General features: G+C 37.4%; 1 protein-coding gene across 1 annotated transcript in view; it reads left to right on the top strand.

The window, feature by feature from the left end:
• Positions 1-25,098, top strand: part of mettl15 (methyltransferase 15, mitochondrial 12S rRNA N4-cytidine) — an 81,630-nt gene extending 56,532 nt beyond the window's left edge. Inside the window, exons 4-6 of the mRNA XM_067441200.1 lie at positions 8,998-9,189; positions 13,033-13,211; positions 24,069-25,098. Coding sequence (XP_067297301.1) covers positions 8,998-9,189; positions 13,033-13,211; positions 24,069-24,529 — 832 coding nt within the window. The 3' untranslated portion in view covers positions 24,530-25,098. The remainder of the gene's footprint in view (positions 1-8,997; positions 9,190-13,032; positions 13,212-24,068) is intronic.
• Positions 25,099-25,655: the final 557 nt, after the last annotated feature.

Raw genomic sequence — 25,655 nt, 5'->3', positions numbered from 1 at the left:
TTGTAGAATCACGCACAATTGTTGTTTGTATTTTTAGTCATTTAAAATGTATAAAATGTCTCTTTTAATAATGTATTATGTGTTTGTGGACTGCTGTATTGCTGTACGTATAGTTGATTTGCGTGGTTGTGTAAGCCCTGTTATCCTAAGAAACATTTCTATCACTGGTGATAGATAATAAAGTTTCCCTAACTCCAAACTGCAGCTCTTGTGGAGTGTTCCTGGTCTGCAGTGGTCAGTTTATATCAAAAATGGTCCAAGGAAGGAGCAGTGGTGGAGTGGCAGGATCATGGGCGACCAATGCTTATTGATGCACGTAAGAAGTGAAGGCTGCCCTGTGTGGTCCAATCAAACTGATGAGCCACTGTAGCTCAAATTTCTCAAGAAGTTAATGCTGGCTCTGATAGAAAGGTGTCAGAATATACCGTGCATCACAGTTTGTTGTATATTGGGCTGCATTGCCGCAGACCAGTCAGGGTGCCCATGTTGACCACTGTCCACTGCAGAAAGTTCCAACAGTGGCACATGAGCATCAGAACTGGACCATGGAGCAATGGAAGAAGGTGGCCTAGTCTGATGAATCACCTTTTCTTTTACATCATGTGGATGGCTGGGAGAGTGTGCATCGCTTACCTGGGGAACACATGGCGTCAGGATGCACTATGCGAAAAAGGCAAGCCGGCAGAGAGAGTGTGATGCTTTGAGCGATGTTCTGCTGGGAAACCTTGGATTCTGCCATCCATGCGGATGTTACTTTGACACGTCTAACCTAAGCATTGTTGCAGTACAACCTTTCATAGAAATAGTATTCCCTGGTGGCTGTGGCCTCTTTCAGCAGGATAATGTGCCCTGACACTAAGCAAAAAGAGTTTGAGGTGTTAACTTCCCCATATATCAATCCAATCAAGCATCTGTAGGATGTAATGAACAAGCAAAGCCGATCCATATAGAGGCATCACCTCGCAACTTACAGGATCTACTTAAATGTTCTATTGCTAACATCTTGGTGTCAGATACCACAGCACACCTTCTGTGGTAAAAGGGGGACCAACACAATACTAGGAAGTTGGTTATAATCTTGAAAAATATTCTTGGATAAAATGAAGTAGGACATTGATAGGAAAGGGAAGTATTTCTCCCTCCACTTCTTTTAACATAGAGTACAAAAATATCAGACAGTCAGAAAAAAATAAAGAGTAAAAGTAGCAAGATTATACGGCATTTGCTAGAAGTTTAGCTAATTAGCATTATTGTTTAAAATATAAAAGCTTATAAATAATTCAGCATTTCTTGTTATTAAATGAAAAAACAGAATTGATACTTTTATTTTTTACTTTTTTAAACCCCCTTTTTTAACATAATTTTGCATATTTATATTTCACGTGGGTATTATGGTTATATTACGTTGAAATAATTATAATTTAATATAAAATAATTACCTAAATTACAAAGATTTCAGCTTTTACTGGTCTTGCATCGAAAAGTAAGTGGTATTGCACATCTTCTTTGTTATAAGGCTCACTGGCTTTGTCATTGGTCTACGTCATACTACGTCATGGGGAATTTCAGGCTGTTCAGCATCATTGCCCGTCATTTACAGCTAGTTCTGGAATGAAATGCTAGGCAAGTGTTTATCAGTAGCCTGCGCTTAATTTCATAGTCCCTTTCATGTCGACTCTCATGTTTGCACAGAAACAGACAGATTACCTGTCCTACTTAAATAACAGAGCTTCGAGAGTCTGAGTGTCCCTGGAACTAGTATATAATTAGATGGTTTCATCAGATCATTTTTCATTAAATAATTTTTTTGTCTGAAGTTAAAGGAACTGAGGCCACCTCTATTGTTATGAAACAGAGTGTGCCAGTTAACTTATATTTTTTGCTTTACCCTTTTAAGTTTAGATGATGTCAGTATTGTGGGTTGCTAAACTATAAATAGATCGGTTTCTTAGCAATTATGAAGCCATACTTGGAGCACGCTCACTCGCTCACACATATCTACACACCCATGAAGCATGTCTTTTTTTTAATAATATAAGATCTTACATAAGGCGTTGCTACATCTGATGCTCTGTTTTACCCACATAAAGACGTTAATAATTTAAAATTGTTATGTAAGTGTTTTGCATATTCTTAAATCATTCTGTGGGTTGCAGAGCCACAGAGAAGCTTAGGAAACCCCCACAGTGCTTTTGGAGGCAAAAGAGACAAGAGTAAGAGTGCTGAATAACAGAAGACAGAACGAAATAGAGAGGATTACTGTATGTAGGCAGGGGTAATGAATGTGCTTTTGTAAAAATGGCAGCAATGGAACTGTAATCGGATAAAAGACACTTAATGTTCATTAAATAATTACATTTATTAAACATGGCCATAAACACCAATCCAAGCAGATTGGACGAGTGGAGAAAAATGGCATTATTTCCCTTTTGTCCGTTTACCAAGTTTGGACTTTGTTTTAAAAAGATAATCCACTTATCACATTCTACTAAGACATTCTAAGTAACCTTACACATATATGTCAACTTAACTTAACATAAAATTAACTCATTAATTTTCAACTATGTCAACTAACTCTCATTACAGTAGCAGTCTAGGTTAGGGTTAGTAGAATTACTTGACATGTAATTGCAAAGTTACGTATAGTCAGTAGAATATATGTTGGGGGTGCATCAAAATAAAGTGTTAGCAGATATTGAGCAGACAGTCTACTTATACTCTATCGACTGGCAGTTGACATGTATGCAAAGATAATTAGAATGTATAATACGATAGTGGAAGTGGACTATCGAAATAAAGTGTTACCAAAAAAGATTTAGGACAGCTGTTGTCTTTCATATCCTAATATCCTAATCCTAATGGATGTTCTGACCTTGTGAACTTTTAGTAAAAAAACTTTTTTCACTGTGTCACAAGTAGGGTTGGGCTTGACACATTTCATGATTCGATTTCATTTTACAAGCTTTTTATTCAGTTCCACTATAGATTGTTAAATTGGATATTATTTTGATTAATTTAGTGTATTAATCATAGTGCTGATTTTTTAGTAAAATGTTCAGCTCTGTAGTTCATTTTTCTAGCTATTATCAAGATATAGATGTGGAATGGCTTTTTCTGAGGTAAATGTAACTGTACGTGACATTGTTTACAAGCTGTTTTATTGATGTCTTTCCACGGTTGAAAGACGGGATAAGCAGTGACATGATACATTTCAGTAAGATGTACTGTATCTAATATTTTGTCATTCATATTTGTATATTTTTATGTGAATTTTCATTGTTTAAGATTGAACAAAATCTGAAAATTATGACAGCACAGTACAGAGTTTCCAAGATAATATGATCTTTATAAATAAAAAGTGGTCTATTCTTTTATTAAAATATATTTGTTGTAATAAAAGTCAGCCCCTGTGATATAAAATAGCCTCAAGTTGAAGAAACTCCCTTATATCTGTGAAACAATATATGTTGTTCTGCATTAAAATTACTTTACCTCAGTGAAGGGTTCACAACTTGCACAATAATTTAACTCTGCCAACTTTCTATTACGTTATTTTTTATTTATTTTTATCGAACCTAGTAGGGTGTTTTTTCCCCATCTTCTGCCCCTGTGGTTGTCACCCATTAGTTTGAACCTTATTCTCATGCAGTACTTGACAAATCAGCCACCGAGATGCGGTTGGCTCTTCCACACCTAATGACACTCTGAGATAGCACCTCCTACTCAGGCTAGGTTGCTAGGCATTATTGTCATATTGTCATGCACAGAGATATATTTCCTTCAAGTCTGCAAAGTTTCTCTCCGTTGCACCATCAGCTTTTTATATGGAACTTTATGGAGTATGAAACTTTAACCCTATTGTTACTTAGGAAACTTCCCTATTGCACTATATTTGATGAAATATTCAAAAAGGATTTGTAATCATTTGTGGTCTAAAATTGCATTTTCAAACTTACCTGTCTTTTCATGTGTTATTTCTGTTCCATGAAAAGTAGAAAAACTCTAGTAGAAAACTAAAGGTCACTTTTGAATCTTTGTTAAAGTCTTTGGTGAAGCTGGTTATACTGTCAAGCATCAGGTTGTCATGGTGCCTGGAACGTTGGTGATCTGGGAGATGGTTGATAGATGATTGTTCACACTTGCCTTTGACATGTGGACAAGTGACGTGTGTGTGCGTGTGTGTGTGTGTGTGTGTGTGTTTTTGTGTTTTTGTGAAATATAAGGACATGGGTATGACATAGGTATTACAAGGAGAGGGTGAAATATGAGAACATTGGCCATGTCCCCACTTTTCAAAAGCCTTATAAATCACACAGGATGAGTTTTTTTTAGAAAGTAAAAAGGCAGAATGTTTCCTGTGATTGGTAGGTTTAGGGGCAGGGGCAGTGTAGGGGATAGAAAATACGGTCTGTACAGTATAAAAACCAGTACGCCGATGGAATGTCCCTGTGTGTGTGTGCGTTCTTAAAAAAATGAGTGAAAAATTCAGTTTTATCTAGAATAAATGGGCATATCAAGTAAATATGTTTCATTAGGTCGGTACATGATGAACTTGTGGAAGATTCTAGAGAAATCAGTATAAATGCTCTTAATCTAGATGCTGCCTATGATAGATAAGTATTAATTGATGGATTTCCTTGGATTGTCGTCATGATGTGTTATATGGCATTATTATTTTGCTTATTTTATTAGACTTTGTGTGACTATGTTTGAGTTGTATAGTAATTCTTGTGAGTTCTTTTGTACTATTTTTGTTGAAATATGTAACTTTGCTGTTGCATTTAGTTGTGTAGCGTAGGGAAAAGGTTGGCATTTGAAGACACTGGACATAGACGGGGCTGAGGGACTTGCAGGATTTAATCAGTGTTTTTGCTCAGTTATTGATCAGGCAGTGTCAAACCATGTTGTTGCATTTTCACTCTGCATGTGAACTGAACAACAAAAATGAAACATTCACTCAGCCTTTTCCATTTCTATCATGGATTAAAATACTCGGTTGCTTTGGAAAAAAAGATATTGTGTAGAGTAATTATAAATTGTCTAATAAAGTACAGTGTTCCAAATAAAGAATAATAGTCCACAAAAGACTGTGAACTTTCATAAGAAATAAGAATCTTTCATTGAACCCAAACAGAACATGCATAAGCCCTCTCAAGACACAATACAGTATATTGTGAAAATTCAGTAATGAAACTCTTGCTTGCAGAGGCACCGCTACTGGTCTATGTATTCAGACAATAAATTGTGTTGCTCAAAATGAATATCTGAGAAGCATTTTGTATATTTCATGTCACAATCTTGCTGTGCCGAAGCCTAATTAGCTTAAGTGGTCACTCAGAATAGTTGTACTTTACGCTATTGCCTGTGGTTTCTGGCTATGTTGTTCGATGTGGCAAATCTGTTTTTGTACAAATATAGATGCCTGAACATCATCTACATATTAGGAAAACCACTTAACAATGAAAATAAACTACTGCAGTGAAGTCTGGCTCCTTTGAGTCCCTAAATTGACTGCGTATTGACACGGGAAGCAACAGCAGAGGCAGTGTTCTGTCTCTCACAGCCTCTCTCTTTCTCCTTCCGAACTTACCGATCCATGGACTGGGAGGGAGGACGGGGTCTTGCCGCTCTTGTGGAGTCTATGTGTTTGTGTGGGCGGGCAAGAGAATGCCTCACTATAGATTTTCCAGCAAATTAATGAAGGTACTGAGCGAACGAGGAGGAGGGAGAGAGAGAGAGAGAGAGAGAGAGAGAGAGAGAGAGAGAGAGATAGAGAGAGATAGAAAGCCCCTTCCGCAGCACTGAGAACTGAGGGAAGCCCTTACAGCGGGGGCGACAGCTGAGCAGCTCCCTCACCCTTGATCTTTCAGCTGCCCGTGGGTGTATGGACGCAGGCACCCTAGAGTCCTATGGGCAAAGCCCTCAGCCAGCCGCGTGAGTGGGTGAAGAAGAACTTTGATGACCTCCGAGGTGGAGGAGGTGATTTTTCTCCCCCATCCTCTGCACTTTTTTTGTTCATATGTAGAGAGTTTAGCACGAGTCAGGGAGGGGAATCCGCGTGTTTAGCATGACTGCAAAGCGGCCAAATTAACCACCTCTGCCTCTGCATGGGACCCCTAGTGTTCTCCGCCTCATTTGCTTCTCTGCTGTCTGATTTATAGTTGCCTACCTGGGCTGTTCTCTGCACACAGGCTGTCTAAAGGTCACATGAAAAATGAATGGCTCTTCAGTGCTGGGGAAGGAACTCAGGAGGAGATGCAGGGAGAAAGAGAGTCAGGAGGGACTGCAATGATGCCTGAATGCTTATGTCTTGTGTTTCAGCTTCATCTTGATCTTTTCATGTATTTGTAGCTATAATGTGTGTGTGTGTGTGGTCTGAGACGAGACTGTGCCTGTGTTACTCATAACTGTGAAGAAAGTGAATTAAAGCAATAGTGAAAAAGAAAAAAAAAATACGCCCACGATTCCATCTGAATGACTGAGGATTAAAGAGGCATCGTCAATACTCACGTCAAACCAACACTTCTACTTCAAGTCAACTGAAACGTCAAACACACATACACAATAATTTTCATACTCCCCTACAAATGTGTGCGTCGATGGTTACATAATAATTATGTAGCCTTCGTTTGCATGCGTTTTTGTACACATTCCCGTGTATTCATTGGTTTGTGTGTGTGTCTGTGTGAGTGTGTGTGTGTCTGTTTTTCAATTAAGTTTAAGCTGCGACAGTGCTTTCTCACAACTCTCATCTTCTGGTCTCCAAGGTGATAAATAAATGATATTTTGTTACCTTCCCTGTGGGACACATATTATTTGGTCTATCTCTCTTTTCCTCCATGTACAGCTTATGAGCTGCCGTAGTCTTTGGACACCCACTAAGAACTTAGTGCCTAGGTAACCAGCCCTACAGAGGCAGAACACCTGCCACAGTTTATTCAGCTCTGTAAAAATGGAAAGCTTGCTTCTGTGTGGAAACTAGATTTATAAAAGCAAAAATTAAAAGTCAGAGTCTTAAAAGAATATACTTTCAATTTTGATGTTTGTGTAGTATATGTTCAGTAATATAATGGTCAATATGTTTCTAACACATTTTTATAATGGTTTCTAATTCATTTTTTTCTTCAGCTTTTTTCAAAGTTTTTAGTGTTTAGTATTTATTATTAGTACTTGTTATTAGTATTATTAAGTTTTAGTATTATACACTATTACATTTATTCAAATTTTAAATGAGCTTTTATTTTATCTTTTCGGTTTTCATTTTAATTTTACTTTCAGTAAACTTGTGCTTTTGTAAAAAAAAATGTTTTTAGAGCTTTTTAGCTTTTGATTTTTGTTTTAGTTATGTATTTTAGTACTTCAACTTTTTAATTTTAGTTAGTTGTCAAGGTAACATTTTTTGTAATAATTAAATTTTCAAGTTTTTTATTAGTGTAAGTTTTTCTTCTTATATATATATATATATATAAGAAGAAAAACTTACACTAATAAAAAACTTGAAAATATAAATATTACAAAAAATGTTACCTTGACAACTATATATATATATATATATATATATATATATATATATATATATATATATATATATATATATATATATATATATATATATATATATATATATATATATATAATATGTGTGTATTTTATTTCATCTACATTTCAGTTTTTCAAAAATGTATTTTATTTTATTTGTTTTAGTTTTTAGTTACTACACCAAGCGCAAGCAGCCTGTCATGACACGACAAAAGCAAATAGAAAACATTATAATCAGTTCTGCTGTCTACACTGGGTACAGCGCAAAGTTGCGCGACAATCTCTCTACAGTAAACTGAGGCCCCGTTCTATTTCTGACATACTTTATACGCTACTTCTGACACAAAGAACAAATGGATTCGCAAGGGTCGCTTTGTCGCATCCTGTGTTGACAGCTTCAAGCTGTTGCGGCGTGGTGTAGACACGGCGTAAGACTGGTTTATCCCCAGTATGAACACTCAAGCATTTGCTGTACGCCACCGAGTTGGTATTCAACAGCTTGGCCCAAAGTGAAGTTATAAAGAGGAAGCAGAACAGATACTGTTATTCTAAACACCAGAAGCTGTTTTTCTATTTTGTAACTAATGATAAGAGTCAGCTATGGAGAAAGTTCACCAAAGGTTTTGTTGTTTCTGGCTTCCAGCATTAGAAATGAGTGGCTGATGTTTATTTTTAACAATGCCTCTGATCAGGCCCCATGTTAGTCTGACCTTAACAGTTTGTAAGGAACATTTCAGTGTCACAATGAATGCAGGCTTTGCAAATGGTGTTACTGAAAGATGCAGCTCCACAAATTATGTTAAATCTGACGGCAAACGCAACCCGTAAGCGCTGTTACTCATTTCAGATGTGAAGATGACTGTAAGTCTTGAAGGTACCAAAGCAGAAATCAGAATGTTTAGCAGAGAAAGAGATTGAAAAATTATAATGGAAAACTAAATTATGAATGTTCTTGGGTAAGAAACCTTGAGTAACATTATAAATACTGTATATACACCACCTTTCAAAAATGTGGGGGTCTTTAAAAAAAAAAAAAAAGTAATACTTACTTATTCAGCAAAGATGCATTAAATGGATAAATTTTGACATTTATAATGTTACAAAAGATTTATATTTAAAATAAATGCTGTTCTTTTGAACTTGCTCTCTCTCTCTCTCTCTCTCTCTCTCTCTCTCTCTCTCTCTCTCTCTCTCTCTCTCTCTATATATATATATATATATAGTTATAAGTTTCTATATAAAGCAATTTCAACCTCAATAATAATAATAAGAAATGTGTGTAGAGCACAAATCAGCATATTATAATTATTTCTGAAGTAAAATGTATTAAAGTACATTTATTTTATGTTTACACAATATTACTGTTGTTTTTGTGAGCCTTGGTTAGCATGTGAAAAGAGCAATGTTGACTCCTTGTCTTCATCTTATTTTCTATTATCAATTTTTGTCTTTGTTAAGGGGCCAGGTGAAGCCAGTACTAGGGAGGTTCAGTGAGCTGAATAACCTGCTCCCAGCATTGGGTTTGCGTCCAGGAGGTGTGGATGCTGCTCTTTTGGATGCTGGTTGCTCCTCCATGCAGATGGATTCAGCAGAAAGGGGCTTCTCCCTCAGCAAGGATGGACCGCTAGACATGAGGATGGACGGAGACAGGTTTGACTACTACTTCTGCTCACTTTTTTTTTGCAGTATAAGGACTTTGTCACAAAATGTATTGTTCCAACAATCATTTATGCTATTAGTAATGCCTGATACACACTCATGGCCACAGTTATTATTCTTGGCTCCATGGTTATTGATTACATCTAAAGAGTCTCCATGCTTCTCTATTATAGCTATTCAAAACTGATTCTGAACAGGTGTAAGGCATAACATAATTACAGCTTAATATAATAAAAAGATGATGACTAAGCACAGCAGAGCCTGGTGTTTCAAAGACAGTTTATATAGTATGCACTGATATGGCAAGATGATTTCTTTCCATTATCTTCTTTCTTGGTCAAATTCTTCATGTTTCTGATCTCCATCTTTGGCAGAAGAGAGAATTAAATCACGATGACTCTAACAAGAACTGAATCGCAGTTTCTCCATGTTTTAAGGCATGTGATTGGCAGTTTGCTACTGTCACACTTTCATGTGCGTGCACGTCATAATTATTCATGAACTCAAGATTAAAGGAAGTTAATGATCTGCATCATAGTACCAACAAGCCTGATTGGCTTGGTTTGGTTTTGTCAAATTTGTCAACTGTTCATTGGTTATTAGGTTAGTATGTTAGTATGAGTTTTGAAAACATGATATATAGAAAACCATAATTCACAGACAAAGCAGATTTACAGATCTGAGACGCCTTAAAAATAAACTTGTTTCTGATGCGGGTGTCTTGCTGAAGTCTGCACAGAGATGTAAACAAGCTGTTGAAACAGGATGCGTCAAAGCGAATGTTGGAAGAGACATGCAATTCTGAGCCAGTTACATTTGCTAGATACATATTTTTGTGATAGAAGCTTTATTAAATGACAGATGTTTAAATATTTTTTCAAAAGTAGCCTATACCCATATAAAAAATACAAAATAATGTAATAAAACGGTAAAAATTGATATCAGCTCTAAAAATGATAAGGTGAGCTGCGTAAGGATTTTTCAAAAATTCTAATTTTGTATTTCACAGAACAAAATGAACAGTTTATGGGTTTAAAATGATGTGCAAGTAAATAATTTTAGGGTTAAATATGCCTTTACAAATAGTACAAATGCATTATTGGAATTTAAATAGATGTGGCAATCGTTTTTAAACAAATAATACTCTTGTGCTACAATCTATGGTGTGGCACTATTTAGGCTGGGGAGCCACATGTCAACAGTTTGATCTTATAGCTATCTTTGATAAAACCATACCCTTTCACCTATAAATAAACCAATCACAAAGGGCCCTATCGTACACCCGGTGCATTGTGGTGCTTGGCATGTTCTGTTTATGATGTTTTGTTCCGAGGTCCTGACTCTCTGTGGTCATTAAAAATCCCAGGATGTCCTTTGATAAAGAGAAGGGGTGTAACCCTGTCATTTTGGCCAAATTTGCCCATTGGCCTCTGCCCATCATGGCCTTCTAATCATCCCCATATACGGATTGGCTTCATCACTCTCCTCTCCACCAATCAGCTGGTGTGTGGTGAGCGTTCTGGCTCAATATCGCTGCCGTCGCATCATACAGGTGGATGCTGCACATTGGTGGGGGTTGAGGAGAACCCCTTATGTAAAGTGAGTGCCTAGAAAAGCGTTATATAAATGTAACAAATTATTATTTATTTTTTGCTAGCTTCAGCCTAGCGCAGTTATCTTTTTCACGTCCGGCACAGTAATCTTTTCACATCCTGCATACTACAATTTGGGAGACATTATTTCCAATTTCGAATACTATTTAGGAAGGACAGTATGCAAATTGGGACACAGCAACAGACTGTGCAAAGTTGTGGACATTAAAGGACCAGGATTAGGAAACACTGACATAGATAGACTGTATCTGGAATCGCTCCCTATAGCCTCATTCACTATTCCCTACATTAGTCCACTAACAAAGTTCACTTGCAGGAGTGAATGAAAACGAGTGAGTGAATTCGGACAATGCCTGGAGTACACTGGAAGGACTTCCGCTTTTGCATAGTTTGTGCTTACATTTTATTAATTATTTGAAATTGACAGCAGTAGTAAGATTAAAAGATTTATATGTCATGGAAAATGTATAATACCTTAATTAAACAATTTAATAATGAATTAAAAAGGAATTAATACCTGTGTGATATTATGCTGTACCCATATTGGCCATTGGTTTGGAAAATGGATGGATGGGATGATTCAGCTGTAGGCACAATCTTCTGGTCAAATGTGGGTATTAATCCGACATGTGACTCTCACTGTGCATTATGGGTATTCTCCAGTTGCTAAGTGTACATCCGTACATCCATCTCATTATTGCAGTACATTGCGGGGTAGAATGAGTACACTCATAATGGTAATATCCACTATGGTTTTATGCGGCACTACAAATTGCTCTCCCTTCAAATAGTGCCTTATTTAAGGGTATGGAGGGGGAGGGGGGTATATTTCGGAAACAGCCCCTGAATGGGGTTTTAGCATTGCTAAAATCTATTACACCTCACATGCTAACAACAGATCCTCTCTGATTTAAAGAAGAACTAGTGGCTTCCTCTCTTATTATCACAGTGAAAACTTTGTCAAAACTTCCTAATGAGGTGGAAATCCCACCCACTGTAACTGACTCTGAACTTTTTTTTCTGGGGGCGAGATGAAATGGTTGAAAAAAAGAGATGGAGGGAGAGAGACACCCAAAGGAAAAAGAGAAAGGGCAAGATATAGTGCAGGTCATTCCAGGTCCTGCCCACCATATCTGACTACACTTTATTTAAACAAGAATTCAACTTTACGACAGCATGACGATTCTAGCTGTCCTTCAAGAAGAACAGAACATACTTTGCATTAATCAGCATGTCAGTCTCGGTTTTGAGTTATTATTTCTCTGCTCTTAGTTGTGCCCACATGAATGACAAACTAAATAGGAGAGAAAACATTCAAGGATGATGTGAGATCCAGAACGTCACTGATTCAAAAAGAAAGGTTATGATAAAAGGTTCATCATGCATCTCTCATCTCTCGTGCGTTGCATGCCTTTCATGGATAAAGTTGACTCCGAGAGACAAATGGCTGAAACGGCTTTTGCACATGCTCACTTTCCAGTGTCAGTGAGAGTACACAATTATTCTGAAGTATAAGAAAATACCACTTCAGTCTTTCTACTTCTAATTCATAGTGTTACTTGTCAGATCAATTTCTGGTTGGAATTTGATTTAAAGTAAATTCTACACAATCTGTGTACCTGAGAGCTCAGTTTTTCTTTGTTCCCCTCACAATTAGTACAGAGACAAAGAGATACGCCATTCAGAACCCAAGGTATCAAATCCAAATTATACTCAGTACAAATATGAAGAACTGAACATCTGAGTCCAGATGTTTAGGGAAAATATGAATTATTGTGAGTATATGAACCACAGTGCGGATGTACAAGTGTGCCGAGCAGCTGCCGACTGAAACTGACTAGATGAAATATTAAGTTTTATTCGTATTAGAAAGCTAATATATTTCCCCTTTATGTAGGTGTGTAACTTTGTCTCATTTACCCTGGTTTCTTTGTTCTTCTCCGAGTGTGCGTACATATTTTCCTAAAGAAAGCAAAAGCGAATGCATAATTCAGATCATGATTTGATATTTTTATATTTGTCGCTAACCGCTTCTCCCTCCTGTTCTCTCTCATGTACACACACGCTCTCTCTCTCTTTTTATAGATCTCAAGCCCACATCTCCCAGAGTGGGAAGGGTGGGAGGGGTTTTCACTGGTGTCTTAGAGCTGTCAGGCTTGGCTTCTGTCAGCCAGGAACTTGTGACGTCAAGCTGCTTAATTGGGCTCCTCTTTGTGCGTAGGTACCCCGACATGCCCTGCGCGGCTGACGTGGTCAACGCCTTAGATCAACAGGCGCTTGCGTCCGTGCTGGCCGCGTACGGGGAGGAGCGGCACACCAGGAAAATTGCGGCGGCCATCGCACAGGCACGCAGCGTCTACCCCATCGGCCGGACCCTGCAACTGGCCAGCATCGTAGCAGGTACCCCCCCTCATTAATTCCCTACACTAGAGTGAGGCGAGGAGAGGGAGCGATATTAATGCAAACTCTCCCTATGGGACCTATTTGTCCTGGAAAAAGAGAAGGGGAGAAAAGATGGCATTTTCTAATCCGAAATCTCTGCCGTTCTCCTTCCCCCCACTCAGCTGCCTGTTTCTCACCGTCTGAGTATCCATCAGCAACACATGTCTTGCGATTGACAAGGCTGTTATTAATAAAAACCCGAAGTGATTGAGAGAGCAGTAGCGAAAACCTGCAGGTGGGGTTTGATGCGTTTTTTTAGCCCCTTTCCTTAATTCGTATTTAGACTCGCACTCCCATCCTCTCCTCCCCCAGACTCCCCCCTCCTTGTACCCTTTGATTTGTTTCTCACACTCGCTCCCTCCCTTTTCGTGCCCTTCACCGCACCCCCACCAACACACTTCTCCAAACGCACGCGTCACACGCACCACATTGCGGCAGCTTGATGCTTTTTGATATTATATTTATCGGCTGCTTTATTTTTGCCAGCGCTGTTTCCATAGCCCGACGCTGGCGACGAGATAGATAGTCACTTCAGAAGATGACGGTAGCACGAGGCAAGCACATGCGTCACGCCGGGAGAACAGGTGTGACTAAGGGCAGTTGTTTGATCTTCTTTGAAGAGTAGAGCGAGTCAACAACAATGTTTATTCCAATCAATCTGGAAGCTTCTGACTCTCGAGGGTCCCTGGGGGTCAGCGGTGGGCTGCCGGCATTACCGTTGCCAAGGGAAGCAATTGATGGAGCAGGAGGAGGGATGATATATGTGCATTTGTATACGTGTGTATTTATCAGTGCTGATGATGGAGGAAAGGGAGGGGTTTAGACACCATAACAATGGGAATCATGGGAGTTTTCCCTCTTATGAGCTCTTTGTTTCCTTACGTGACCAACCAAGCACCACAATGCATCACTGCCCTTGCTTTTGGAGGCGAGTTCTTGAGTTCTTGAGCCTATCTCCGCCTTGGTTGCTGTATATCGTAAGCAGTCACAATCCTTTTGACAAACACGTTTCCTTTGTTAAGCACCCTTTATTCCTTTGCCATTTACACTGTAGCAATAATAACCAAAAAACTAAATAAAACAAAGAAAATACAATTTTAGCATTTCTACTTTGAAATCTCATGTTTAATCATGTTACTTGTTGTTTCTTTGTGATTATTTGTGAAATGCACTAGAAGTTTCGAAGTGAAAATTGTTTCAAAGTAATTCCTAGACCTTTTTTTTTTTTAGTCTACAATAGTTACTGGTAGGCAGGCTTTATTCCATGTTAAAACGGGGAATCCGCTCTATTTAGTCAAACACATTAGAGAAAAGACGAGGTCGTGCAGTCTAATATTCTCATCAGTATGAACCCAGCTGGCGTGACAGAAGATTATCCAGATTCCCTAAGGAAAATGTCCCTCAATCCCAATGCACAGATCAGCTTTCTACATATCAGACCACTTTGAATCATAATGAGCGTCAGCACAAAACTGGCTTAGAGCCAGTACCACGCTCCCTCATTGACCCCAGACAGCCACACTGACCCCTCTCATACACCTTGAAGCCATCTATCCAACTTTACCATAAAATGTTCAGATTCATTTGGAGCAGCTCACAGGTTTTGACAGCATGGTTAAACAGTTGTCTAAACGGCTGGTCATGCTTTAATATCACTGTAAGAGACACTAATCAGCCCACTATTGATCACTGGTTGAGAAGCAGACTTGTTGGAGCGCTGATGAAAATTGATCTTTCGCTTTCTCCTGAGTTTCCTTAGGCCTACATCACAGTTTTGGAATTAAGGCAGTCCTTAAAGTCTATACGCATGTTAGCTGGAGTTCACTCTCCATGCAGTTCCTTTCGTAAAACAGGATATATTTTTTCTCTTTGTTGATTAGTTTGTTTGTTTACTGGCTATTTTACACAAAATCTAGTTTTATTTCAACCTCAAGGGATAGTTCACTATAAAATTAAATATATGTCATCATTTACTCACACTCATGTCATTCCCAATCAGTAGGACTGTCTATTTTAATGGAACACACACACAAAATGCTTTTTTGTGGTCTATACAATAAAGCTAAATTAGACCCACTGATATTCTTTATATGAACAAAAGAAAAGAATAAAATTGCACAATTTCATTTGGGTTCAGTTTGGAATGGCACAAGTGTGTGTAAATGATGACAGAATTGTCATATTTTGCTGAATGATCCCTGTGATATCTATTAAGGATTGCTACCTTCTTTAATTCAGAATGTGGATAACGTGTCCTAGTGTAACTTAGCATCTAGCTATTCAATGAGTTTTTAGCAGATTCTTTTTATTCAAAGCAGTCGATTGTTGTCTGATTAACTTGGGATTTAGTGTCTCATTGAACTTCAGACATACTTCTGGCGTTGAGACTGCGAGATGAAAATACAAGGAACAACATCACGACGCGTCTTGACGTGTTGCAAGAGACTGTAAACAATGGATACAATTGACTGCACTGTTTGCCACAAATAGGTAATGGAATATGAACTTATTTCTGTCACAGGGACAAATACACTGGGGTTCAAAAGTCTGAGAACGCACTGAAAAAAAAAAAAAACTAATTTAAACCTGGACATAAACAGGATGTCTGACCATGTGTTCTTCCATTGAAGCACAGTTCTCAAATTCATGTTATTAATTTTTTTTTTCACTGAAAATTTTGATAAATTTGCAATAAATAATAAATCCACTTAACTTTTGGACCACACTGTATATTTGTAAATGTGCCATGCTTCTGCACAGAAATATAAAACAAACTTTATGCTTATTCAGACCTAGTTTGACACAAAAACTGTCATATGAAATCTGTCATATGCACTTCAGGAGGTACAGATTTAAGCCTTGGTGTTATAAGTAATGTTGATGTTCTTCTTGATAACTTTCCATTAACAGTCATTTTTGTGGACAGTCAACCAAGTCAAACTGTTGTCTCTATAGAGTTCCCACCCTGGCAGCCAATAGCAGCGCTGCCCTTTCAGCCTCAAATAACATTCATGAGGTGCTGTGTCCCTATGCAGCCTGTTGCTTATATAGAGGGGGATTTACTAGGTAATACGGAAGCATTACTCTTTGAAAGTCTTGTGCATAACAGATAATGCCAGCCTCACCCAGGAACAAGGCACTTGTAATGACCCTTTCTGAGCTTTCAAAAAAGCTCTAAGCATAAATTGGCACTACGGAATAATATAGGACCCTTCATCTCCGTTCTTACTGGAAACATGATGTGATCAGCATAGATTGGGAAATGTTGTGCAAATTTTAGTTAACTCTTCAGGGTAAACAAGAAGATGGAAGGCTTTAATTTCAGTTCTGTCTCTCTCTCTTTCACTTATTGCTCTATTCTTTCCCAGAGGTGAACAAGGAGAAATATGTAAGTGTCCGTGAGACACATTTGCTGGAAATGAGTCATCAGTGTGTTGTCATAGCATATGCAGGATTGAGTCTTTTCAACGAACATATTCACCCTTTAGCCATATCTGTGCGCCATGATAAATGAGGAATAAACCATTTACTGAGTCACAACGCCGTCTCACGCCGTTTTCATTGAGAATCAATCAAGCGCTTTGGTGTACAACCTAACATTTAAATGCTAAGTGTTTCTTGGCCAGATCCTTGTGTAAACTGACCTGCGTTATTTCTCTGTTCCTTTCTCATGTGAGAAGCGGTGGATGAGTCAAACGTGAGGCACGTTTCAATAAGTTCACTTTAGGAGTTTGATGACATTTAGACATATGCATTTTGATATGATCCCGCTTACGCAGCATGGTACTTCAGTCTCTGTTTTACTGAAACAAGGCTTACAGATCTCAGGGGTGAAGCGTTCAGGGCTTTGGTGTGAATTAATAAGAGTGTAATCACATCATGTCACGCTAGCTAAAGAATAATGCAATAAAAAACGGATGCTGCGTTAATTGCGTTAAATATTTTTAACACATTGAACAGAATCTGCAAAGTGTTAGTTATTTTAACAAAATAAGAAGGATCATAGAAAATGCATGTTATTTTGTATACTGTCCTGAAAAAGATATTTTACACAAAAGATGTTTACATACACTGTAAAAAATATTGTTAGTTTAACTTAAAAAAGTAAGTAACCTGGTTGCCTTAAAATGTTGAGTTTATGGAAATAAAAAAAATGAGTTGATACAATGAAGGACATTGGTTTAATAATAAATAGAAAATACAAATATAATTGCATGTTTCACTGTCATCACAAATAAAACACACAATTACACCCAGTATGCTTAGAAAATCTTTAATAATATTTGAAAAAAGGTTGTCGATTCTCAAAAATGTTCATTGTATTAACAAAATGTTTTAATTTCAATGAATCTAACATTTTATGGCAACCAGGTAACTTATTTTGTAATTATTTTTTTACAGTGTATAGTCCACAAGACAAAAAAAGGTTGAAATTATAGAAAGTTCAAAAATGTACATACACTTGATTCTTTGTACTATGTGTCGTTCCCTGTTTTTTTTTTTTTGTCATGCTTGTCAATGGGTCCCTTGTTTGTCCTGAGCAGTTAAACTGGCCAATGTTCTTCAGAAAAAAATCCTCTAGGTCCTGCAAATTCACTGTTTTTTCAGCATCTTTTGCATATTTGACTGATTTTTGATCCATCTTTTTACTCTGAGGAACACTGAGGGACTTGTATGTTTTCTGCTAATACCTGGAATTCCAGAACGGTGTTCTAAATACCATCATTTAAGCACTTGCCATTGCTTTATTCATTGATCTTGATCAGTTATATGATGTTCGGAATAACACAGCCTTGAATTTCAGAATGATTGTCCTGCCTCTTGTTCATTCCTTAAAGCAACGTGAGATCGTGTTTAATAAAGAGGAATTACAAAAGGAAATCCATAATTCAATTCACGGTCAGACAAAGAATAAGCCCTCTATTCAAGCTGAAATGTGCTTGTGCAGAGCCCCATTCAAGGGAGATCTTTTTCCCCTTCCTTCATTACCGAAGGATGTCATGCAGTAATCAGTTTGATCCAAATAAAGACATACTGTCAATTATCAGAACCATGAGCTGGGTGTTACCCTCTAATCCCTGCACTCTCATAAAAGACTGCCAACCAATTACATTTCCATTTAACAACGTGTCATTTTCACTACATTTGACTTGACTTTCTAATAGCCTATGTTTAATATATATAATTAAGTATGATATAAATATAACCCATTAACCAGGGGGATTATTAAAATGTTTCCATTGTTAAAATTTGTTTAAACAATTTAACAAGATTAGTAGTAGAGGGGCAAAAATAGATGTGTTTTGATTTTTTTGTTTTTTTAAAGGAAGTTGACATAAATCTTTGCCTGTTTACAATGTACAGCCCATTAGGCTTCTGTGTAAACATTGGTTTTTATAAAGTGAGTTAATTCTAAATGTAGAGGTAATTAGGCAGAGGCTGTTCTCATTGTCACACCCATCAGGATTCACGGCCAATTATGGAGAATCAATAGCGATTGCTGCTTGGAATGTGAGGAGAGCACCCATTGAGCTAAAAGGAACAGACTGATTGGAGTATTTATTCACTCTGTCTCCTATAGGCCAGGGGTGTCCGACCGTCCAGCAGATTTCAGTTCCAGCCCTGCTCCAACACACCTGTCTGTAATTATCAAGCAGTCCTGACCGCCATGCTTAGCTGGTTCAGGTGTGTTTGATTCGGGTTGGATCTAAAATCTGCTGGGTGGTAGCCCTCCAGGACCAGGGTTGGACACCTCTGCTATAGGCTGTTGAGATTTGATTATTTGTATGGCGCTTTCTTTCCATTTCTCTTTTTTATATTGCTGCAATACAAATGATTGTATTTTTTTATTTTATTGTTATTTTTTTATGCCTGCTAAATCTGAACTTGATATTTTTGTTTGTACATAATTATTGTTCCAAACAATCCAAATCACATAACCTTCTTTAAACTTGTTGTTTGTTTGTTTGCAGGAAACTGCCTGTTTTCTGGCCTGTCTTTCTATCTATATATCTATTTGTTCTCTGCAATTTTGTTATTCCTTTTCATTTTTTCTGTTTCAAATGTTCCTTTTCCTCACGTAGTCCCTTATGACTAGGCAGAGGCATGTGGTCTTATTGATTGGCCAGTGTCTCGCTCCTCCAAGCCCAGAAACGCAAGACTTGAGAAATGCAACACCTCTGTTTTTCTTTAGTTGCGTATCTCTCCATCTCCTCCACTCATTCGTCAGCATGAAGCTATATGACACTAACATCAGTGGGTACATCAATTTATATATTGTTAACTTTCTTTCTTTCTTTCTTTCTTTAAAAATGTCTTTCTTTCTTTCTTTAAAAATTTATTTTCTTTCTTAAAATTTGTCAACATTTACTTTCTTGCAAACCTGGGGGCTATTGCACAAAACTAGGATAAGGTATTAAACCGGGATATCTTGGTGATCTTGTCATCTGTATGCAAAGTTTAATACACTGCTGTCGTGTAAATGTAACCTGAAGGCACACTCACACCAAGAACAATAACGATAATGAAAGATAACTGTATATTAGCTGATAAATTGAGGCAGGATCACCAAGATATCCTGGCTTAATCCCTTATCCTAGTTTTGTGCAATAGGCAAGACTGTTTATTCAGTCTCTTGAAAGACAGTCTATTGAATTTCATTTTGTTGGCAACATATTTTGATGTTCTACTGAGATAAAAGTCTTTGTTATTTGCATATATGTTTGCATATATGTGAATATATAATGTATGTTCATATTTTTGTTCACTTCCCTCTAGTAAGACATCTTGTGTGTTTAATGATGAGCAGTCTCCTTTCTATGTGCAACTTAAAGCTCTGCAAGTTGTCAGTTCAGGAAACAAAGTCACCTCCCCTTGCTCAGACTGAGCAAATTCATCTCAGCACAATACAGCATGGATCTCTCCATGAGCTTTGGGAGCTTTGTAGAACAGCCTGTTTATTTTTCAAAACCACTGTTTCATCACACATACTGATCTGGAATGATCCTCCTGTGTGTCCCTAGCGGTGTTTGTCTTTCTGTGTGTTTGTCTCTTTGTTTATATGTTCTTAAAGTGTACAGCACTTTTTTCTTTTTGATGAGGAATTTGCTTCTCGAGTGTTTTGCGAAAATCATCCATCATACTGAATAATGCACTTCATAAAGCCAGAAAAGGGCCAGCACATGAGGTCTAGAGCCATATTATTCAAATACAAAGCATACATTATATATTGACTACAATTATAAATCATTTTACTGTTGTTTCAAATGTAAAGATGATTGCCAGTATTACAGTATGAGGTTTTTGTTTTCTATATTCAGATTTTGACACTTGGAATGTATTACCATGGAACGTGTAAATAATACAACAGACTGCAAATTAGTAAATTACAACTAATTGTCAAAAAGTATTTCCGCTTGTTTTACTTGTCTTTTTTATGATTAGATATGAGGCGCCGCTTTGTGTTTGCGATGATTGAAAAAATATGAAAGAATAGATAATTATTATTAAAAAAATATATAATATAATATTCAAAAATATAAATAAAAATAATTTGATATTTATAAAAAGCATTTATCAATATGGATGTAAGCGGTGGTTAACTTCAGTCAATTCTCATGTCAGGTCTCAGCTTTTGTACGCAAGTTTTTAAGAAGTTTGCGTGAAGAATTTTGTTTATTTACATTATCTTCCTGAACAAGTCAGGCAACCAAAGCTCATTTATCTGATGGGTGTCTGCACAAATATATGTTTTAAACTGCACAAATACTGTAGAAGCATAAACAACAGAACAGGAAAAGGATTCACATATCGTCACATTACACAGCTGCAGTGCTTCTGTGAACAGAGAAAAAACAATACTATTAACCAAGGACACTTTTTCCAAGTCATCTATCTCAATGACAACAAGTGTCCCAATCATCCTGAATTCCTACTTGGTCCTACTTGGTGCTTCTTGGTGAGCCTGTTTTTCAACAACAACAACAAAATAATATATATATAAAAATTTAAGAAGAAGATTGAACCATGTAAAGTAAGTTGAATAATATGAAAGATTAGGTACATCTAAATCAGTGGTTTTCAACTCTGGCCGTCAAGGTCCACTTTCCTGCACAGTTTAGCTCCAACCCCAATCAAACACACCTGAAAATTATCATCAAGTTCTTTAGGATAGATCCTTTTCACAGGCTGAATCCAAAATCGCTTCCTACACCCTCAAATAAGGCATTATATGAGGAGACAGCCATTTGTAGTGGTGTCCAAAACCATAGTGGACATCATTGAGTGCACTTATTCAATCCCATATTGCACTACAATAACGAGTGTACTGTCGATGTGCACTCACCGTCTGTCCGAGTTCGCTCACACGTTTTTTCATTCACTTCTTCAAGTGAGCTGTATTATTGGACTAGGGAATAGTGAATGAGATTATGGGGGAAATTTTGGATTCAACCACAGACTGTAATGAGATGTCTCCACAGTTATCAACATCACAAATCTAGTTATGTTTTTCATATTTTCATTTTTATTTTGTGCTGATGATTTGCATGATCGTTACTCCAGTCTTCAGTGTCACAGGTGACATCCAGTCTATCACATGATCCTTCAGAAATCATTCTAATATGATGATTTATTATGAGTGTTGGAAACGGTTCTGCTGCCTAACATATTTGATGAGTAAAAGGTTCAAAAGAACTGCATTTATTCACAATAAAAACATATTTTCAAATAATATAAATCTCCTTTAATATCATTATTATTAATTTAACACATCCTTGCTGAATAAAATTATAGATTTATTTTTTTTAAAAAATGACTGACCCCAAATTTCTTTTTTTAAACTTTGTATTCTTAAAAGTATTATAAAAAAGTATCACAGGTTATGAAAAAATATTAAGCAGCAGAACTATTTCCAACTTTGAAAATAAATGATCATCATATTAGAACTGTTTCTGAAGGATCATGTGACACTAGCAATTCAAAACTGAATTTCCAGGATCATTCAGCTGAAGACTGGAGGAATGATCCTGAAAATTCAGTTTTGCATCACAGAAATAAATGATCATTTAAAGTATAATAAAAATCAAAAACCAATTATTTTAAATTGTAATAATATATCACAATATTACATTTTTTCTGTATTTAAGATCAAATAAATGCAGGCTTGATGATGTGATGGAAATATTTGATATAATGTCCTCAGAAGTTGTAAAAGGGTTATTTAACATGAAACTACAGAAAGACACAGACTAAGGACGTTCAGGTCAAAGACCACCTAAAAAGGTGCTTAACACAATAGAAGTCATATGATAGAACATTATAAACCAATCACCAGAACCAATCACAGTGAAGGAAACTTGAGTGACATTGATTTTCACTCAAGCTGTATTGTTTAAATGTACATGTTTCTTTCTGTTCAGGAGACTCATTTGGTTGTTGTGACGAGTGATCTCCTGGCCGTGAATAAAACTTCATTTCAGCAAATAGCAACTTGGGAGTGGAGTCAGTTTGCTATGTAGCTGAGGAATAGAAGTACTAAAGATTCTGCGCTCCATAGATCACAGCAGAGACAGTGATAGTGTTGGAAGACTATAGAGTCGTCCTCCAGGTGAGGCTGTAATTCGAAAGTATTAAGGATCCTGCAGAGACCAGTGTACGGCTGAGAAGGACGGTGACAGCCTATAGATGCTAAAGACCTGTGTGCTCACGTGTGTTTGAGTAAACGCTAGTGATAGTAGCTTCCTCGACGGGACACTGTCACCTTACTTCGAGAGGCGAATTACCTCGAAGTATTGAAATTGTGTTAGATGTATTCGAGAAAGGGATTACCTCGAGATACTTTAGTTTTATATCAACAACTGGGAGTTGTTTTGAATTGTTCATGGTGAAGTCAGATATTCGTATTGAGAATTTCCACGACAATGAGCAGAAGAAACTTCTTTCAAAAACATTACAAATAGTATTGTGTCCAAACTTTTGGCCTGTACTATGTGAATCAGTTAATCTATTTTAAAGGAGCAATAACTGACTAAACTAAAACAAAAGACTAGGGGAAGTAAACAGTTCAAATTATGGATTTTTTTTAAGGAACCTTTCAACAAACTCTGTTCACACTTGTAGTTTGGTTCATTTGTTCTGGACCAAAAAACTAAACATATAATCCTGGTCCTTTTAGCGTTTACACTGGCATTTTAAGTTACCGAACCAAACGTATACGGTCACAACCTGATTGGTCGGCTTTTATGACATAGCTTATATTTCGCGACAGAGCTTGCTTAATGAACTTTCAAAACAATGCTGTGTGCTGGATCAAACGTGATAATTTTATGCATGTACATTACCAGCTGAGAACTCACAAAGACCTCATCAAATTTTCAAAACATTTAAACAGCACCAGGATTTCCTCTGTTGTATGCAAAAAATGAAGATCTGCCGCAAAAGAGACGGCAGTTCCGTCGTCTGTACCGACTAATGGGCAACAAAGGTCACTTGTTGACCTGGCACACTTGTAGCGTCCCATCTTGTGACATAACGTCCTGTTTTTGGTTCGTTTACATGTCTTTGGTCTGTGTTACGTTCATATATCAATCGAACCGCACCAGAGTTTGTTTGGAAGCGGACCGAGACCCATCTTTTTAGCAGCCTCAGTCCGCTTGTTTGGTGCACACCAGGGTTCCGATTGCAGCATTCACATATGTTCAAATGAACTGCACTAACCGAGCAATCGCACCAGGGTTCGTTTTAATCGAACCAAACATGACAAGTGTGAACGCACCCTTAATAACTAACTTAACTCTCTTAACACTCTTGTTTTAGGGGCATTCCCAGCCAGCGCGCTGTACGCCCAACGTGACCGCCTGCAGCGGCCTTCACATGTTGCCACCAAAACCTTCCAGGCCTTACGGATATTTGTAAACGACGAGCTGAACGAGTTGCACGCCGGCCTGCATGTGGTGCAGACTCTGATCCGTCCAAAGGGGCGACTCTGTGTTCTCACCTTCCATTCATTGGAGGACCGGCTGACCAAGCGTTTTCTTCGTGGAGAGGACCTGGCTGCCCCACCACGCCGCAGCATTCGCCAGCGAGCCAAAGCCCAGCATGGATTAGAGAGAGAGGAGCACGGAGAGGAGGAAGAGGAAGAGAATGAAGAAGGGGAGAGGGGGCGAGAGAGCGCTCATTGGGTCAATCTAAAGAAAGTGATAAAGCCATGTGAGGAAGAGGTGGAGGAGAATCCAAGAGCTCGATCAGCTAAACTCAGAACAGCAGTAAGAAAATAGAAAGTGGTGCAAATTCAACCAGTGTAACTGAAACTAGATCTGCTAATTTAACTTTTTCATGTGTAGTTCCAGTACAAAATAAAGAACACAAATCCAGAATCTGCTTTTGCATGTTTTGATAAAAATGTTGGTGGCGTGGGCATGAAATCTGGATGGACTTCATGTACTCCATGTTCAGTTCATGAACTCTTTGCATATCTGGCCGAGGGTAGCTGTTCGATTTTTTTGGTCACACTTTAGATTAGGCTCCAGTTCTCACTGTTAACTAATTATTAACCACGACTTTTGTGTCAATAAACTTCTAGTTGCTGCTTATTAATAATTAGTAATGAAGTTATTAAATGCTGGTATTGGGTAGGATTAAGGGATTTATAATAAAGTCATGCAGAATAAGGCATAAAAGGAATAGTTTACCCAAAAATGTAGTTTATTCTACATCTCACCCATTTAGTCACTCTCAAGTTGTTCCAAACCTGAAAACGTTTCTTTGTTGAACACAAAGGAAGATATTTCAAAAAATGCTTGTAACCAAGCATATTTCAGCAGCCATTCACTACCATAGATACTATAGTATTCTATGATCTACATAGATCAGCTTAGTCTCAAACGTTCTTTCAAATATCTTCCTTTATACAGGTTTGTAACAATGTTCATTTTTTGGTAAACGATCCCTTTAAGATGTTTTTGTGATATGCATGTTAATAATCAACTAGTTAATAGTGAGAATTGGACGCTAAACCAGTGTGATTTTTTGTTGTTGTTGATATTTTAATGTTTTGTTCTGTCTGTTTCCAGTTTTTCTTTCTAATCTATTTTTAGTTTGTCTTTTCAGTTTAGTTTTCATTTTCACTATGTCATAGTTATATGTAGTTCGTTTTAGGGCTACCAAATGTGCTGGTGTCATTTAAAATTGTTTAATGTCTACATTTCCCAGCAGCAATGACATTTTTACGCGGGTTGCTTCACATGCGTGTAAAAAGTCAGCACTACATAAAAATTTACATCTATCTTAGATCAGATCTTATTGCATTTGTTGACGTAACCCAAACTTCCGGTAAAATGTCAGACTTCTCTCTGATGATGTATGCTGGATTTCTGCATTCATTTAGTCTGCTTAAATCAAACC

This window comes from Pseudorasbora parva, chromosome 1 (genome assembly GCF_024679245.1).
Source record: "Pseudorasbora parva isolate DD20220531a chromosome 1, ASM2467924v1, whole genome shotgun sequence".
Classification (NCBI taxonomy): domain Eukaryota; kingdom Metazoa; phylum Chordata; class Actinopteri; order Cypriniformes; family Gobionidae; genus Pseudorasbora; species Pseudorasbora parva.
This window is presented reverse-complemented; position numbering and strand designations above follow the sequence as displayed.